Consider the following 17,298-nt stretch of genomic DNA (forward strand, 5'->3'; position numbering starts at 1 on the left):
CTAGAGGGATTTCCCCAAGTGCATTACGATCACATTAGCAGCAAGCACACGCTTTCATCATCATTTCAGGTTGAAGAGAAGCTTCAGGAGGATTCCAGAAGGAAATTGCTTCAGCTGCAAGAAATGGGACACAGAGAGAGCCTTATTAAAGTCAATTTGGAAAGGGCAGTAGGTCAGGTAGGCATGTTCCAGAGCCCCCCTCACTGGCCCACGTTCCCTAGCGATTCTCTGCCCCCGAGCGCCAGCCCAAGGGAGGACAGCGTGGTGTCACTCTCCCGTTGATCTCCTGGGCAGAGGCTTTCTGTGGCTTCTTGTCCCTGTGGACGTCGCTAAAGAGGTTTCTCCTGCTGGGAAGCGTCCCGCCCTAATGGTGTGCCCTGACCTAAGGCCCTGACCAAGCAGCCAATCTTGGCTCAGTGCCTGCCCCAGTTAACCGGGTCCCCTGACCTCTATGGTGTTTCTAGTACTGTCTCCCTAACATTTTTTGTCCTCACATTGCCACAATCTTTCTTCCCCTTGGGCCCCAGCAGATGTCACAGTCAGTGTCTATAAGGAAGTGCCACTTTTCTTGGGTAAAACCCCAGGGTGTCTAAAGTGCGTGTTTGGTGGAGATGTTCCGGGCAGGGCGGTGAGCCCCTCTGACCCAGCTGGTCTGGAGGCGCCATTTCTCGGAAGCTCTGGCCCAGGACAGCCCAGTGGCCCTTCCTGTTACAAATGGCACAGTCACAAGGGCCAGAACGTGCAGAGATTCTACCAAAAAGCCAAGGAGAGCAAACAGGGAACCAAGTGGGAGGGCATGACCCTCCAGAGTACGGCCACCAAGGGCAGCCCACCCTGGAGTCCTGCACAAGGGCCCTTCTCCTGGCAACCACGACTCCAGGGGAGCCACGGACGTTTTGCATGTGTGTGTGACTGTACTCTACTTTTAGGAGGGAGGGTCCACCATGTCACTCATCAGATTCTCAAAAGAGTCTATGAACCACCAAAAAAGGTTAAGAGCCACGATCCCTAAAGGATCCGTCTACAGCACCCAGTCCAGCTCCCAAAGCCCTTCCATGTGCTACTGCCAAGCCTTAACCAGGCAGCGTGACCAGGGCTTTGTCCCCACCCACTGAAACTCAGATGTCCGCCACTGTTACCCCCAGTGTCATTCCTCCTGCAGAGTGCCAGTCCCTTAGCAAGGGCAGAAAGCCTGCCAGTATGGATCTCTCCCGACTCATGGTCCCTGCATTCTGTACCCACTCATACACACGCAATTTGAGGGCCTGACCTGTGCCCTTTGCCCAAGAGCTGGGGTCCTCATTATAGCTCTGGACAGAGGTCATCCAGGAGGACCCCCAGAAGACCCCCAGGTCTAGACACAAGAGGAAAAGGACAAGTCCTGTCTCTGCCACCCAGGGCCTTCCAACCCCTGTACCTCCAAAGCCAACAAACATGTCACTGCCCTTCCCAGGCGAGTGACTCCAGCACCAAGGCTATGGTCCAGGAGGAGCTGTCCCTTTACTGGGGCAGTCGTGCTTATAGAGACCCTCTGGTGACAGTGGGACCATCACTCGCAGGACTTCCTCTGCCCAGCCAATTCCATGGGTGAGCTGGGACCCTCCCCATGGCCATGAAACCAGAGGTGGCTTGGAGTGCCTTCCATCACTCGGTCTGCTCCAGGCAGGGTGACTGCAGAGCTGTCCTTCGGATGCCCACCGTTAGAACTCCCCCATGTGCAGTGAACTCCTGTGAAACCCCCCTTGACTCCCAAGTTGACTCAGTGGCCCTTTTGGTCCCTTCAGGGCTCTGCTTCAGAGTCTTTAATGACCACATTTGCTGGTGGACCAAAGGCCCAGGCCAAGGGCTGCCACATTGGTAAATTCCCAGAGAAAGTTGGGCTCCTTTGCCTCTAACTTCTGATGGAACCCCGGACACCTTGGACTTGTAACTCCGCAAGCCCTGGCTTAGTGTAGCTGCTGTTTCGTCAGCCTTAACCTGGATACGCCAGCACCCGGGAGGTGCCCAGTGAAAGCTGCTTGAGCTGAAGCAGAGAACCCTGACGTTCCCGATGCTTCTGTGTGCGAGCATCCAGCCAATGCCTCTTGAGTACCTCTCCATGCCAGGCTCTGTCCTGGGCTCCAGGCATCCAGAGGTGATGCGATGGGCACAGTCTTCAGGGTGCTATGGGCCAGGCACAAAGTGGCAAGAGAGAGCACGTTCTCCTCTCCTCAGGCTGCCTTGCTGACTGCATAATTTACTTGCGCTGACAGCCTCAATATTTATCTCACAGTCTGGTGCCAACTTAGCAATTACGGAAGAGCGCTCTCGGCCCCAGACTTCCCATTGGATAATTGGCAGCAAGTGGCTCTTCCAAGGGTTTGAGACGTGTGTACACTGACCACAGGCACCGCCGGGCTGGGCAGGCCTGCCTGAAAAGTAATTAAAGCCTGCTGTTCTCTTTTCTTCCGTCTTTTTTTCATTTCTGCCACTTCCAGCGAGTGGTGACGATTCTGATGGCACAGAGTGATTGCTCAGGCGTGCACTGCAGACCCTGCTGGTGGCCTCTCCCGCACCCTGAGATGGCAGCACCGCTCCCCCCCTCCCGCCAGCTCCCCCTGCCCTGCTGACACTGTTGCCCTCCCTTTGTGCCACAGCTGGAGCACTTCAGAAGCCAGGTCATCAAGGCCACCTACGGACGGGCGAAGCTGTTCCAGGACAAGCCAGTCTCCGACCAACAGGTTAGTCTGTCGTTCTCGCCATGTGGATCCTTCACTCTCTTCTTCTTCAGGGATCTGGATTCCAGACCCTGGGAGCATATGTTTCTGTTTTTGTTGGTGGCACATATTTTTCACACTGTTGCTACACCATAAAGATTTGTTTTGATTTTATGGGATTTCCTGGCTTTTAAAGTAAAAGCCAGTTAAACTCCCTTGAAATGTTTCCATGAAAATCAAATCAAACCATCCAGGCTTAGTTCTGGCCTCCAGACATGCATGTTCAGCCTTCATTGGCACTGTGAGAGTAGGGGCCGTGTCTTCACAGTTGGTGGGTTCTGGCATGTTCTTTCCGCCGATGGCAGAGAGGGTGGACTGTGAATGAGTTCCCATTACCATCTCCAGGCCTCCGTGTCAAAGACAGGTAAGAAAACGCGCCGTGGGCGGCTCTCATCAGACGTAGGAGAACCCGACTTTCTGGTTATGAGCTCGGGGGTCCAGAACAAACTCACGGCAACGACGCAGGCCTTCGGCCCTGGAGAATAATCTCTGGTCCTGAGGAGTGTCCTGGTGACAGGCCCAATGTTCCCCTTCAGAGCCATCACCAAAGCATGTCTCAACGTCCCTCGTCCCCCGCTGTGACGGGGACTTAAGTTGCCACTCTCCAGTCCCCTCCTCCCAGAGCCACCCTGCATTTATGTCTTTTTTTTCTTTTTCTTTTCTCACCAGTTAATAGAGAAAATTGCCCAGGTCACTGAGGACAACATCAACTTTCAGCAGAAAAGGTGGACGCTGCAGAAGGAGACCCAGCTCAGCAACTGCAAGCAGGAGCAGACCACCGAGGACATTAAGAAGCTGAAGATGTCTCTAGACAGCTGCCAGGTGGCCTCTTCTTGCACCTCCCACAAATGGTCCCTTTGTCTAATTTTTGTGCCTCTTATTTGGGAAACTGTCCGGGTTTCGTGGAGCAAGTTGGGCAGAAATGGTCACCTTTTCTATCCACTTTTTCTCTTGTCGGAGAACAGAAAACAAAGGACCTAGAAAAATGCCGCCAGTGAACTTGGTGCCTGAGCTCCGTCACGTATTGACTTGGGGGAGGCCCCAGCCCCAGAAAACAAAACAAAACAAAACACTTCTTTAGATCTCCTATGTCATTTTCAGAGAAACCAAAGCAATATTCCTGCACTGTATCTGCATTTTCTCTTTTGACCCAGCAACAAAAGGCCGTTCCCACCCCTCTTGCCTGTGGCGGTGGAGGAGCAGGGACAGGGGGTCCGACACTAGAACCCCCGGGCCCTACACTAGAACCCAGCTATGGGAGCCGGCAGCTGCCTCTGCTTTCCCTGGAAGCCAGCAGCTACATGTGGGGCGTTTGTGCCGACACTGGCTTGTCGGCACTGTCAAACCAGGAAGCCACGCTTTCCTACCGCTTGCGTGTTGGTCTCGGCAGCAATGTTCATGAATGGAAGAAGTTCGGTTCTCATTTCACCCTAATTGCCAATGATGATTTGGCTTTGGGGTTGCATATTCCTAAAGGAGGTTCCCTTTGACCATCAGAAGTGCAGATTTGAGTGCGGGGGGAAAAAAAAAAATAAAAGCTGCCCAAAAAAAAAAAAAGAAAAGAAAAAGGGGCAAAGAAACCCGGACCATCCCAGGGCAAGCCAGCACGGGGCGCTGCCTGCTGCCTGGCAAAGTTGAGTTGTCCCTTGCAGATCGCGTCAGGCGCTACTTCTGTCCACAGGGTCCGGACTTCTCACGATCTCATCCCTTTTCAGGCCTGCATGAAGCTGTCCTGCCGCGGCAGCAGCCTGCGGAAGGAGCTGGACCTTCTTCAGAAGCTCCAGCTGAGCCCGCCTGTGTCAGGGCTCCAGAAGGTGTCGCTGGACGTGCTGAGCCTCCCGCTGTCCTGGCTGGAGGACACGGAGCAGCTCCTCCGGGACCTCGGCGTCCCGCTCCCCGGCTCTGACAAAGGTGACTGGGGCTTTTTCCTCACATGTTTGCACGATTCTAAAATGTCGCGTGAATCCCACTGCGACGGGACATCTGTTGAGGAAGGCTTCGTGGGTGTGAGGCCAAGCGTTCCCTTCTGCAGACTTAACTTTGCTTCTCCACTTGAGAAGTGATTTTCCATTTTAAAAAAAAATGCACAAGTGGGACACGATCACTGGAGAAAAATGAACCGTGCCAGAGGCAAAAGGAAAATTAAATGCAAACTCATGCTAACGTCTATCTCTCAGCGGCACTACTATTTTCTACCTTCCAAGGCATTTTCCCGGGAATCAGCTGTGTGATTCTAAGCAAATGACCTACTCTCCCTAGGCCTCAGTTTCCTCACCTGTAAAATGGGATAATACGGAGTACCTACCTCTTAGGGCCGTTGTGAGGATTAAAATGCATTGATCTGTGTAAAGTACTTAGGATAGCGCTTGGCACACAGTAGGCCTTACTGAATGTTTATCGATTTTTTAATTTTGCAAAAAGTAGTGTCGTATTACACCTAACTTTCTTTAGTTTTATTCACAATTGTGTGTACATAATCAGGAAGCCTCCCCCGTGTCAGTACACACAGATCTGCTCCACCACGTTATCGATGGCAGGTATCAAATGCCGCCGTGTGGTGTGTGCCAGCTTTCACCTCTCCGGTCCCCTGTCACAGGCATTAAAGTTGGTCCTGGTTTGCCGCACTCATAACCATGCTGAGAGGCACGTTACTGCACATCCTCCCACCCGCCGTACCTGCATTTTCCTAGAGGTGGCAGGGCACGAACGGCTTTCGCTCAACCGAGACTCACTGCGTGCTTGCCGGACACCAGGCCCCGCGCAGGGCAGAGATGTCGTGGGGCCAGGAACGGGGGACTCCAGGCTGTGAGTGTAGGGGCGTTGGCTGTAAACCTCTTCCAGCTTTACCATACATTTAAAATTTTTTATAACAAAATACTGGGGAAAAAACAGGCACTATCCCTGCCCTCGTAGAGCTTATGGTCTCTGGGGGAGGGCTGAGGTGGGCATTAATGGAAAAATCACTCGAACAAACGTAAAACTTGAATGGTGATCATCGCAATGAAGAAGTGCAGGGCTTGACCAGGTCAGGGAGAGTGGGGCATCTGCAGGGTGCATAGGAGTTGTTTGCCAAAGAGGGGTCCGGGGAGAACTCTGGGCAGAGGGAGCAGCGAGGTGGTGGGGAGGGGGGAGCATGGAGAGCTCAGACGCAGGGGTGGGGCAGGCTGGCGAGGGAGGTCCCAGGGGCCATGCATGTGGGGACCTGCAGGGCCCTGGTAGGAAGCTCTGCTCTCTCCTGAGAGCAGCAAGAAGCCACTGGAAGGTTTTAAGTAAGGAGCTGATGGAACAAGTTTGCATTTTGAGACAATCGTCTTGGTGGCAGCTGGTAAATGCCCTGGAAGGTGGTCAGCGTGGAGGCCCGGGAGCCCAGCTGGGAGGCTGCCTTAGGGATGACGTGGCCACAGGCGGGCAGGGTGGGGATGAGGAAAGAGAGAAGATTCTGGAGCACTCAAGGTACGAATCCACAGGCCTCAGTGGTGGCAAAGGAGATGGCTGGAAGGGAAGTAACGGAGGGGTCTACACGGCCTCTAGGTTTCTGGCACCTATAAACAGACAGATGTGGTTCCTTCACTAAAATTCAGAGTGGGGAACACGGGATGAGGCCCAGGTTTGAGCAGGAAGATGAGCGTGAGGTGCCTGAGAGACATCCAAGATGTGGTGCCCAAGAGGCAGCTGTTCCCTGGGTGTCTTGTTTGGAGACAGGTGACAACACTGTGTCCCCAGCACCCGGACGGCAGGTGCCACATAGTGGGGCTTACCGGGGACCTGCGGGGGGGTGGGGGGAGGACGGAGGGCCGATTAAAGCCATGGGTGTGAATGCTATCACTTAGGAAGGTTGATTCGGTTCTTCAGTCTTGAAGCACAACCCAAACTCTGACCCATGTTTTACCTGATTTCATGTAAGCTCAAAACTCACATGAAAGTGTTGCGTGGGAGGCAGAGGGCACAGGGCCGCACCTTGAGGAAGGAGCTCCAGCATTTTCAAACTTGCTGCTACTCCCTGCCAAGTCACCCTCCAGAGAGGCTGCGTGAATTTGACGTTCTCGCGGCAGTGACTAGAGTAGCACCCCCGGCAGGATGTCTCCAAAGGATCCAGAAGGTGGTGTCAAGTTCTAAAAAAAAAAAAAAGCAAGATGAATTTTCATGTATGAGCCTCCCCCTCATCATGTCCTAGAGTGTTGCTGTTCTCATAATCACGGCAGAGTCGTGAGCTTACATGAAATTAGGTAAAACACGCATCAGAGTTCTAGACTGGAAGAAAAGCAAAGGCAGACCATGATCTCTAGCCCGGGAATAGTAGGGCCACGCTGTGTGTGCACTGTCCCCTCCCTGCTCCCAAGGCCATTTTTGCAATTACAGCCTTTGCCTGTAAATCTAATCATATGTTGACGTAAAGAAATGTGGGTTGTAAAGTTAAAAAGTCAGGCCAGCAATTCCGAAAAGGCTGAGAAAGACTGGTTTTAGGCAGCATTTCTCAGAGCCACCATTTTTTTCTCCTGACTTCACAGAGTCATGAGATTTGAACAACATCAAACAAGTCTCTGGGCTGGGCACCGTGGTTCACACCTGTAATCCCGGCACTTTGGGAGGCCGAGGCGGGAAGATCACTTGAGGCCAGGAGTTCAAGACCAGCCTGGGCAACATAGCGAGACCCCATCTCTACAAAAAAATATTTAAAAATTAGCCAGACATGGTGGCATACACCTATAGTCCCATCTACTTGAGAGGCTGAGGCAGGAGGATCACTTGAGCCCAGGAGTTTGAGGTTGCAGTGAGCTATGATGACGCCACTGCACTCTAGCCCAGGGGACAGAGCAAGACTCCATCTTTAAAAAAAAGTTTTTATGATTATCCACCAGGATAAAGTGATTGATTCAAGGTACTTCACATTGCTGAGGCTGGCAGGGGGTCCCCAACCTATCGATCACCTTCCCCAAACACTCCCAGGTGCTTCATATGTTGGTGGTTCCCAAGAGAAGGGCGAGAACCACGGATTGTTGGCTTCTCCTGGGTACTTGTCACTGCGTTACACCTTTACCCGCACTGTGTGCTCTCAGCCTCCCTCCAGCCCGATGATGGAAATGCCATTTCTGTCTTTAATTTGAAGGTGAGGAAACTGAGGCTCAATAATCTTAAAACCACGCGCAGGGTCACACCGCTGGTACATGGTGGTGTCAGGACTCAGACTGAGGTCTCTGTGATCCTACCGCTGTGCTTTTCCTGGGACCCCATACTTCCTCTGAGGACCCAGAAAGGTACCCGGTCCTTGCCCGATTCCCAGAGGGCAGGTTCTGTCATTAACAAGGGCACAGACCAAGCTAAGCGTTTTTATTCCCCAAAGCAAACTGCACCTGCTCACACCCCCAGCCTTCACCCGGTAAAGCCCCATTTGCAGTGTAGTGGAATGGGTCTAAGTTTGGACTCAGGGGACCACCTGCCAAGGCTTGGATTTCAACTGTGCACTTGCTAATTGTGTGCGCAAGTCGCTTGACATCTTTGTGCCTCCATTTACTTGTTCATAAAATGGGCATAAAGTCTCACGGGGCCATTGCGAGGGCCGAATGATGTGACACACACACAAATCGCAGTGCCTGGATCACAGTGAGCCCTTCATAAATGGGAGCTGCTATCGTTGTCAGCCTCAGATATTTGATTTAATTTGGCCTAAACATGGGTGGCGACCAGCTAGCTATGTGCGTGGGCAGGGCAGCTTGATTGGCTCATGCCCAGGTGACTCCATCTGGAACGCCTGCCCCGTCTCCACCTGGCACACACAGGGTTCACTTAGCCATGAGCGCTCAGCGGGGTGGAAGGCAAAGAGCCCTTCCTACGCCTCCTTCTTAGAGGCAGGACGATGGGCCCGGTGTTCCAGCTGCCAAGCGGCTGAGCTGGGACTCAGTCCAAGCCCCTCTGACCTCAGAGCCCCCACCCCCGGCCACCATGCTACCTGCCTTTGGGAACATCCTCCTAAGAGAGAAAACTCGAAACAAGCTGGGTCTGTAAGTCCTGAAATAAATCCCGCAGCGGAGTCCAGGTGGTTAGGTGACGTCATGAGCCACCCAGAAGGTGAGGCCTGGTAGGGCTTGCATGCGTGCGGCTGCTGTCTGATGGGAGATCAGCTGCGTGGGCCGGCGGGGAAGATAGGAGACACCGGAGGGGGACCTTGAACGTCAGCCTTAACGCTGCCCCCACCGCTTTCTCAGGCTTCCCTTGATAAGGGAAAGAAAGGACGTTTTACATTTTTCTCTGCAAGCTCAGTTGTTTGTGTCTATTTCTGCAAAACTTTGTTACAAAAAAAGGCTTTCCTGCATACAGGGAAAACCACTCTTTCTGAAACATCCAAGATACACAGTATCTTTCAATGAAAAGAAAGCCAAGTGTAACACAATATGCATAATGCTCCCTCTGTGGGTTTTTTTTCTTTTTTTGGAGACAGGAAATTTAGTAGGGTTATAACGTTTTCTTTTTTCCTTTCTGTTTTGAGACAAGGTCTCATTCTGTCACCCAGGCCAGAGTACAGTGTTGTGATCATGGCTCACTGCAGCCTTGAACTCCTGGGCTCAAACGATCCTCTTGCCTCAGCCTCCCACGTAGCTGGGACTACAGGTGCCACACCTGGCTGATTGTTCTATTTTTTTGTAGAGACAGGATTTTGCTCTTATTCAGACTGGTCTGAAACTCCTGGCCTCAAGCAATCCTCCTGCCTCAGCCTCCCAAAGTTCTGCGATTATAGGTGTGAGCCACCACACCTGGCCCATTTTTGTTTTTCAAAAATGTCAGTATCTGACCAAAAGAAAAATCTGGAGAAAGGGACATCAAACTGATAAGAGTATTACCCCAGCAGGGTGGGATTGCATAGGACCTTTACTTTCCTTCAGTCATTCAACAACCATTTATTAAGGGCCTACTGTGTGCCAGCCACTGTGCAGGACACTGAAAGTGCAGCGGCAAACACTTCCCACATTGTGAATTTCTGTAATGTTTGGATTTCTTGTAATGAACACATGCAGCTTTTGTAACCAGAAGTATGATGAAGACTTGCTCCTTCTCCCAAAGAGCAAAGTGCCATTATGATTATGGTTCATCATCTACTCTAGAAACACCATCAGACACTCACTCTCCCCTTCAGCATCCTCGACTCCGTTCTCGCTTTGGTTCTCTTTGGAACCCAACCACGATTCGATCCTTCCCCTTTGGTTCCTGGGTCACAGCTTGCAGCTGAGCAAAGTCTCAGACTCATCGTGACTGAGCCGCCACAAGTCCCTGTACTCGCCAGGTCCTATAGGCCAAGCCAGCGTCAGCCCAGCCATCTCGCCTCCCGCCACCTTGGTGTCCTTGCAACGCACCTCTCCCAATGCACCCTTCACCTCGGCCTGTCCACCCCTACTCACAATCTCCAACCTCTCTGACTAGAGAACAGCAGACCTCGGTCTGATTCTGATTCTACCACTTACCAGCTCTGTAGCTTAACCCTGCTGAGCTTCTGTTCTTTCACCTATAAATATGGACACACTTCCTTGAGGGGCGTTTATAGTGAAGATTAGAGAATGCGTGTCAAACTCTTGGCACGGTGCCTGGCACAGAGCAGGTGCTTTATACTCGGTAGCTATTACTATAACACTCTATTCTCACTCTTCCATGCTGGAAATTCTCAGAAAGTTGCACTGTTGGAAAGCAGGGCCCCAGGCCCCAGCAAGTTCAACTCCCTTCCTTTCTCTTCCACACCCGTCTCTTCCTCCTTCCTCATCTCTCCTTCAGATCCTGCTTCCAGGCGCAGCTCTTCCCTCCGCTGCATCTCCCTTCCCGGGGGACCTTGTGCACAGGATCCTGACTGGCCAGCTCCGTGCTTTGGCCTCCACGGCCTTTCTCCCCTCTTAGCTCCCTCCCTTTCCTAATGTGCACTCTGAGATGGCTCTAGTGTCCAGAAAACGTAATTCTTCCCTGGAACCCACGGCTGCCTTCGCTCCTCTTCAGTTGCTCTCGCTCCTGTGCCCACCCCGAGCTTGCAGAAGTGTGCCGCACCCTCAGTCTTCATTGCCGGCTTCCTGCTTTGGCTCTGCCTCTCTGCCAGGTGACGACACAGAACCCTGCTACACTGGCCCGCCCAGCGCTTCCCCAGGGCCTGTCTCTGGCCCGCCCAGCACGCTCGGTTCTCCTCCTCTGAACCCTGTCACCCCTCGGCTCTGGGCCTGGTGCGCCCGCCTCTCCCCTGAGCTTGCCAGTTTGTCTTCAGCCCCTTCACCAGTTCCTGTCCCTACCGTGAGTCAGCCCCTGGTCCTCCCACCCCTGTCTCCTCCTTCACGGAGAAAGTTCCCAGGTTGCCTGCTTCGGCAGCCATGCCTACGCCGCGTCCAGGCGGGGCTGCTGGGAACAGCAGTGGTGCGGTGCGGGGAGTCCAGCCCAGGCAGCGGGCGGGGTCCCTGGCAGGGGGTGCATCCACCCGGAGGGAGGGGCTCTGTCCTAATTCACATAAGGACCCTGGATGGGCTGCACCGGCCCTGCCAACCCGCATGTCCAGCTCCCTGGGACCACCTCTCCCTGGAGTCCTGCCGACATCTCCAATTCCACAGTCTGAGACAGAGCCGGGGGCCTCCCCTCCCACCCCCCTCCCGCCTGCCTCCCTCCTCTGTCTGGCAGCAGGGCCACCATTCTACCCCGAAAAAAGGCTTTCTCTGTCATTCTTTCTTCTCATCTGCGCTTCCCCCACCTCCGTGGAGAGCATCAGCACTGCCTAGCCAGACGCCCTCGGGCTCGCAGCGGAGCTCCCGGCCTGGCACTCGGCGGGGCATCTTACCACTAGGGCACATCCAGCCATGTCTGCAGACATTCTTGGTTGTCACAGCGGGGGTGGGGTGAGTGGGGTGCCCCTGGCTTCTAGTGGGGAGGGGCCAGGGACGCCGCTAAACATCCTACCCAGCACGGGACAGCCCCACAGCGAGGAGTTGTCCGGCCGACATGTCAGTAGTGCTACAGTGAAGCAGCCCGGCTAGCTCCTGCCTCTCTCGCACAGCCCAGCTGTTCTGGAAAACACCCTTCCTCAGGCCAGTGCTCTGCTCAGTCTACAGCTGGAATAGCAGCGACTCAGACCCTGGAGTCACACCAACCGGAGCCAAGTCCTGGCTCAGCCGTTGGCCAGCTGTGCGGCGCTGGGCAGCCACACGGCTGGGGACGCATCTGTCGAATGGGGCGGTGGTGGGGTGACACAGCGGGGGGAGGCAGCAGTCGCTTAGTGGAAGGCCGGACACACAGGACCCACTCGGTCCATTTCAGTGGCGCTTAAGTCGAGTCTCCACTCTCTGGGCCGCTGCTCCAGGCCTCCCACCGCCTGACCTCCCCTTCTACACCCTGCACCGTCCGCTCCTCCTCCTGTCTTTGCTCCAGCCCAGCCAAGCCCAGCACCTGCTGGACGAGCTCCACGTTTCCCTAATCCCCACCTGCCATTGCCCTCTGTGTGGCTTTCCTGTGGCTGCTGTAACAAATCACCACAAACTCAGTGGCCTAAAGCAACACATTGATTCTTTTGCAGTTCTGGAGGCCTAAAGTCCAGGTGTCAGCAGGGCTGGTTCATGCTAGAGGCTCTAGAGGAGAATCGGTTTCCTTGCCTTTTTCAGCTTCTAGAGCTTCATTCCTTGCACTCCTGGCTCGCGGCCCCTTCCTCCATGTTCAGAGCCCACGATGTAGCGTCTTCAGATCTTATACTGGCTCCACCCAGCTCGTCCAGGATAATCCCCCACCTCAAAATCCAGGACTTACATCACATTTGCAAAGTGAAGTCACAGGCACGGGTTCCAGCCATTGAGAACTTGATATCGTTGGGGGTCATCATTCAGCCTAGCACGTCCCCTGCTCTGCAGCCCCCTGCCCCAGCGCTCTGAATTCTGCCTCCCCAGCAATGCCCACAGCCAGTGGTCCTCCCCGAGGCGGCCTTCCTTGATCACTCCTGATGAATGATCTCTCCCTCCTCTGAGAGCCTCACACTCCCTACCTCCTTCAGCAGCCGTTCACATGCTGCCTGGGGTCACTGCCTGTTTCCTAGCAGGCATTTAGACCTTGTCTCTCAGACTGAATTGCGAGCCCCTAGAGGGCGTGGCTTTGGACCATGCCCCACACTCAGCACCGTGCTTTGCACACAGTGGAGGCTTAGTAAATAGGTGTTCTGTGGATAGGCTTTTATTTTCTACCTCCAGAAAAGAAGGTGGATGTGAGCCCAACCAAGGTTTATCAACTATTTTAAAAACACAAGTTGGGTGGCAGCTCACGTTTCCTCGATGGGGCGGCAGCAGCCCTCATCCACCTGGCCACAAGCGTTGTTAAGACATTATTTGGAAAGCAAAGTTGGATTGAATTTATACTTACTTCTTCCTGCTTCTCTTTTTAAAGGATTCTCTTTGTATCTGACATGTCTCCTGGAACACTATAAAAAAATTACAAGCCAGATCCAGGAACTTCAGGTAATTCTTTTAACTTCTTTTTTTTCCAAAGTTCATTTAGGCTCCTGCTTGGCATTTGTATAACATTGTGCGTTCGAAAGGTATTTTTCTCTGTACCAGGATGTCAGTCCACATCCTCCAATAGGTAAAATGATTTCTCTATTTGCACACAAAGAAATGCAGACAGGGTGGCTAAGATCTCCCAGGAGGGTAAGGACAAGGACAGGGTGCCACCCCTGTCTGGCCTCCTGGGCTAACCACAGTGCTTGTTTCCCTCTGTCAAAAGCCTGAAAGACTTAATAACATCAGCTCTTGAAAACTGTATTTATTAAATGCAGCGGACGAAGTACAGATATCCACAGTACAGGGAGCAGAACTACCAAAAGAAAAGAAATATTCTCGAGGTAAATTATCTTTAGGGATTACATCTTCTGATAGCTATTGCCATAATAATGCTGTATACTAAACAAGCACAAGACTTTAGTGGCATTCAGCAATTACTATTCACTGCTCGCATGCCTGGGGTCAGCAGCTAGGTGGTTCTGCTGACTTGGATGGGCTTGCCCACTGGTCTGGGTGTTGGCTGGCCTTTGGCTGATCCAGGCTGGCCTCAGCTGGAGCAACGTGACTCTCTGCTCCACGTGAGCCATCCTCCAGTGAGCTAGCCTGGGTGTGTTCTCGTGAAGACTGCACAGGTACAAGAGAAGGCAGGCCCAACCGCATGGAGCTTTTCAATCCTCTGCTTGGGTTACATCTGCTGACATCCCATTAGCCAAAGCAGGTCACATGGCTGAGTCCAGTGTCAGGGGGCAGGGTAAGGGCAGGCCACTGCAAATTACGTAGCCGTAGACCTGGACAGAAGGAGGGTGAAGAACCAGGACCACCATGCCAAACCACAGAGACCTGAGTCTCTAGGGATTAGCAAACTTTTGCCTTAAGGGCCAGATAGTAAATACGTTAGGCTTTGCAGACCGTATTCACACCTGTTCAACTCTGCTATGGTAGAACAAAAGCGGCCTTAGACAATACGTAAACAATGATAAGCATAACTCTGTTCCAATAAAGCTTTATTTACAAAACGAGTCAGTAAGCCATATTTGGCCTGTGGACTGTGGTTTGTCAACCCCTGGTCTAGTCCATTCTCCACGTTTTACAGATGGGGACATCGAAACCCAGAGAGGTTGGTGACTAGTTCAGGATCACACAGTTAACTGACAAAAGAATCAAGACAAACTCTCAGGTCTCCTGACTCCTAGCTCACTGCTTTATCTCTCAACCCAGCAAATAATAACTGATAATTTGAGCCACCATTTACTGAGCACCTACTATGTGCTAAGCACTGTGCTAAAAGCTTTCCATCATCATCTCACGTAATCCTTACAACTCTAAGAGATGGATACTATTATTAACCTCGTTTTCTAAATGAGGAAGCATCTAGAAACAGCTAGAGCTGGGATTCCATCTAGAGCCAGAGCTGAATTCTTAGCCACTCTATTCTACTGCTTCCCCACCCGTAACAAAGTGTAATTTGTCTATGTTTTTAAGAAAGTTTTGTGCAAACCTTTCTCTCCTGAAAAGTAAACAGTAGGTAAAGAAATGTGGAAATGACTCCTTAGCTAGGCCTGTCCCCATCAGTGTCAGTTTCCTTTTTCTCATTTCAGATCAAGTTCAATTGTTCTCAGGAAACTCAGCAGTCTTTGCTGCACGAAAAGCTGCGGGAGCACCTGGCAGAGAAGGAGAAGCTGAACGCTGAGAGGCAAGAGCAAGAGGAGAAACTGAAAGCCAGAGTCAGGCGGCTGATGGAAGAGAAGGAGGTAAGGTGTTCCCTGTCGTTTACTTCACTACGGGAAACTGACGCAATGGCCTTTTCCGTGAGACATTGAGGGCTTGCGCTTCGATGGAGACATCTCAGCAACTCCTTGCTGGGTGCTACGGAACTAAGTTAATTACACAGGGTGAATAATTTGGGAGGATTTAACATGAAGCTCGAATTCTAAAACTCACAGGAAACCAACTTGAAAATGCAGGATTAGTGAAATTTTGGGAAGTGGTACCTTATTCGTCTGTCTGTGGAGGTGGATTTTACAAACCTGAGTGACTGTGGCAGGTCTTGGTTGTAACTGGCAGACTGTTTTCGGGCGTGTGCAAGATCCACTTCAGATTACAAATCTCAGCCTTTTGCTTTCTCTTCATACATATCAGGGAAAACAAACGGCCAAACTAGCCACTTACTTTTCTAGAAACCAGGCCAATTAGAAGACACCTTACAGCAGCGTCTCTCACCTCCAAGGTGCCCGTGACTCATCGGGATCTGGTTGAGATGCAGGTTCTGACTCAGCAGGTCTGGGCTGGAGCCGGGAGTCCGCTGATTCCCAGCAGGCGCCCAGGCGGCGCTGGTGCTGCCCGTCTGCACCTCCCCCACCCCCGTTCCCTGATAGCGAAGGCTTCGAGAAAGGTTTTCCCAAAGCTGCTTGATGGGTAGTTTGTGTTTTTAAGAAAGTTTTGTGCAAACCTTTGTCCCCTGAAAAGTAAACAACTGGTAAAGAAATGTGGCAACGACTCCTTAATTAGGCCTGTCCTGGATGATTTGTTAAAAACAGATTCTTGGCCCCCACCCCGGACCCCTTGAATCAGAATCTCTGGACAGGGCCAGGAAGCTGCATTTAATGTGACGGTTCTCATCATTCTCCTAGAGTTAGCCCTTCCTGATGTTCAGGGACCCATCGTGAATGTCACGACCCTCAAGGCCACCATCCTAGGTCAGGGGCTTGTGACTTTGGCTACACTTTTGTCATTTAGGAGATTAAAAAATACTGATGCCTTGCACCTATCCCCCCACCCCCAGGTTCTGATCTAACCGGGGTGAAGGTGTGGCCCGTGCTCTGGGATTTGTAAATGCTCCCAGGTGACTACAATGTGCAGCTGCGGCTGAGAACCACTGTCGCAGGTGGATGTGGCGTGTTGGTTCTCGTGGCGCCCCCTCCTCCCACCCACTTCAAGACAGCAGCCCCCAGAGCCACTGGACCCCAACTCTTCCCCGGCACCTCCTTTCTTCCCCTGAGGAGGACCAGACCTGCCTCTTTCTCTGTCTTTTCCTGGCTCCACTCGAGGACTCCCAACTTGCACCGTGTGTCTCTGTCACTCACGCCTGCTCTCTAGACCTGCCCAAACCTCTGCTGCTTTCATTTCCTTTTTCGAAGTCGTGTCAGTCACCTTAAGACATCTCGCTCCTCTCCTCCCCCTTCTCTGCCTCTGTCTCTGCCTTTCTGCCTTTCATGAAATGAAAGATTAAAAAGGAAGAACCGTCTGACCGAAACCATGTGTCCTCTGCATAATATTAATGGTAGCCATACATCAAGCTGGGGACATTCCTTCACCAGGAGGAGCCTAGAAATCTTCACAAAACACTCCACCTGTGTCCTCAGTCCTTTCTGATTAACTTCTCCCTTTAGCATCAGCTTCCTAAGTGATGTATTTTCTTTTTTCAATCTTGGACTGACTTTTTCCATTGCTGAGGTCTGGTATTTCAGCCCCACCACGTTGAACACCGAGGTGGACAGCAGCCTGGGTTTCCCAGACACCTGTTGATCATGTTGGTTCTGGCAGAGAGCGTTTCAAGAGCTGGTTTCAAGCCCCCTTTTAAACACACAAATCGGCCGGGCACGGTGGCTCACAGCTGACACTCTGGGAGGCCAAGGTGGGAGGATCACTTGAGGTCAGGAGTTGGAGACCAGCCTGAGCAAGAGCCAGACCCTGTCTCTACTAAAAATAGGAAAAATTAGCTGGGCGTGGTGGTGCACACCTGTGGTCCCAGCTACTCAGGAGGCTGAGGCAGGAAGACCGCTTGAGCCCAGGAGTTTGAGGTTGCTGTGAGCTATAATGATGCCACTGCACTCCAGTCGGGGCTACAGAGCAAGATTCTGTCTCAAAAAAATAATAATAAACACAAACCTCAGTGCACCCCACCCCCTTGCAGAAGGAGGCAGCAACGTCAGGTCCCTGCCAGACAGACTGTGACGCTCGAGTGTCACCCTTCCTCAGACACTGTATTCATCAGCTTGGCCCTGGGGACTCCTCTGAAGGTAACTTCTAGGACTCAGTGTCGGGTGCCA

General features: G+C 52.4%; 1 protein-coding gene across 1 annotated transcript in view; it reads left to right on the forward strand.

The window, feature by feature from the left end:
• The window catches only part of FHAD1 (forkhead associated phosphopeptide binding domain 1), a 115,038-nt gene that overhangs the window by 57,669 nt on the left and 40,071 nt on the right, over positions 1–17,298 (forward strand). Inside the window, exons 10-15 of the mRNA XM_069477353.1 lie at positions 70–177; positions 2,637–2,720; positions 3,426–3,578; positions 4,472–4,667; positions 13,137–13,207; positions 14,848–15,000. Of these exons, the coding sequence (XP_069333454.1) occupies positions 70–177; positions 2,637–2,720; positions 3,426–3,578; positions 4,472–4,667; positions 13,137–13,207; positions 14,848–15,000 (765 nt within the window). The remainder of the gene's footprint in view (positions 1–69; positions 178–2,636; positions 2,721–3,425; positions 3,579–4,471; positions 4,668–13,136; positions 13,208–14,847; positions 15,001–17,298) is intronic.

Source organism: Eulemur rufifrons, chromosome 8 (assembly GCF_041146395.1).
Source record: "Eulemur rufifrons isolate Redbay chromosome 8, OSU_ERuf_1, whole genome shotgun sequence".
Classification (NCBI taxonomy): Eukaryota; Metazoa; Chordata; class Mammalia; order Primates; family Lemuridae; genus Eulemur; species Eulemur rufifrons.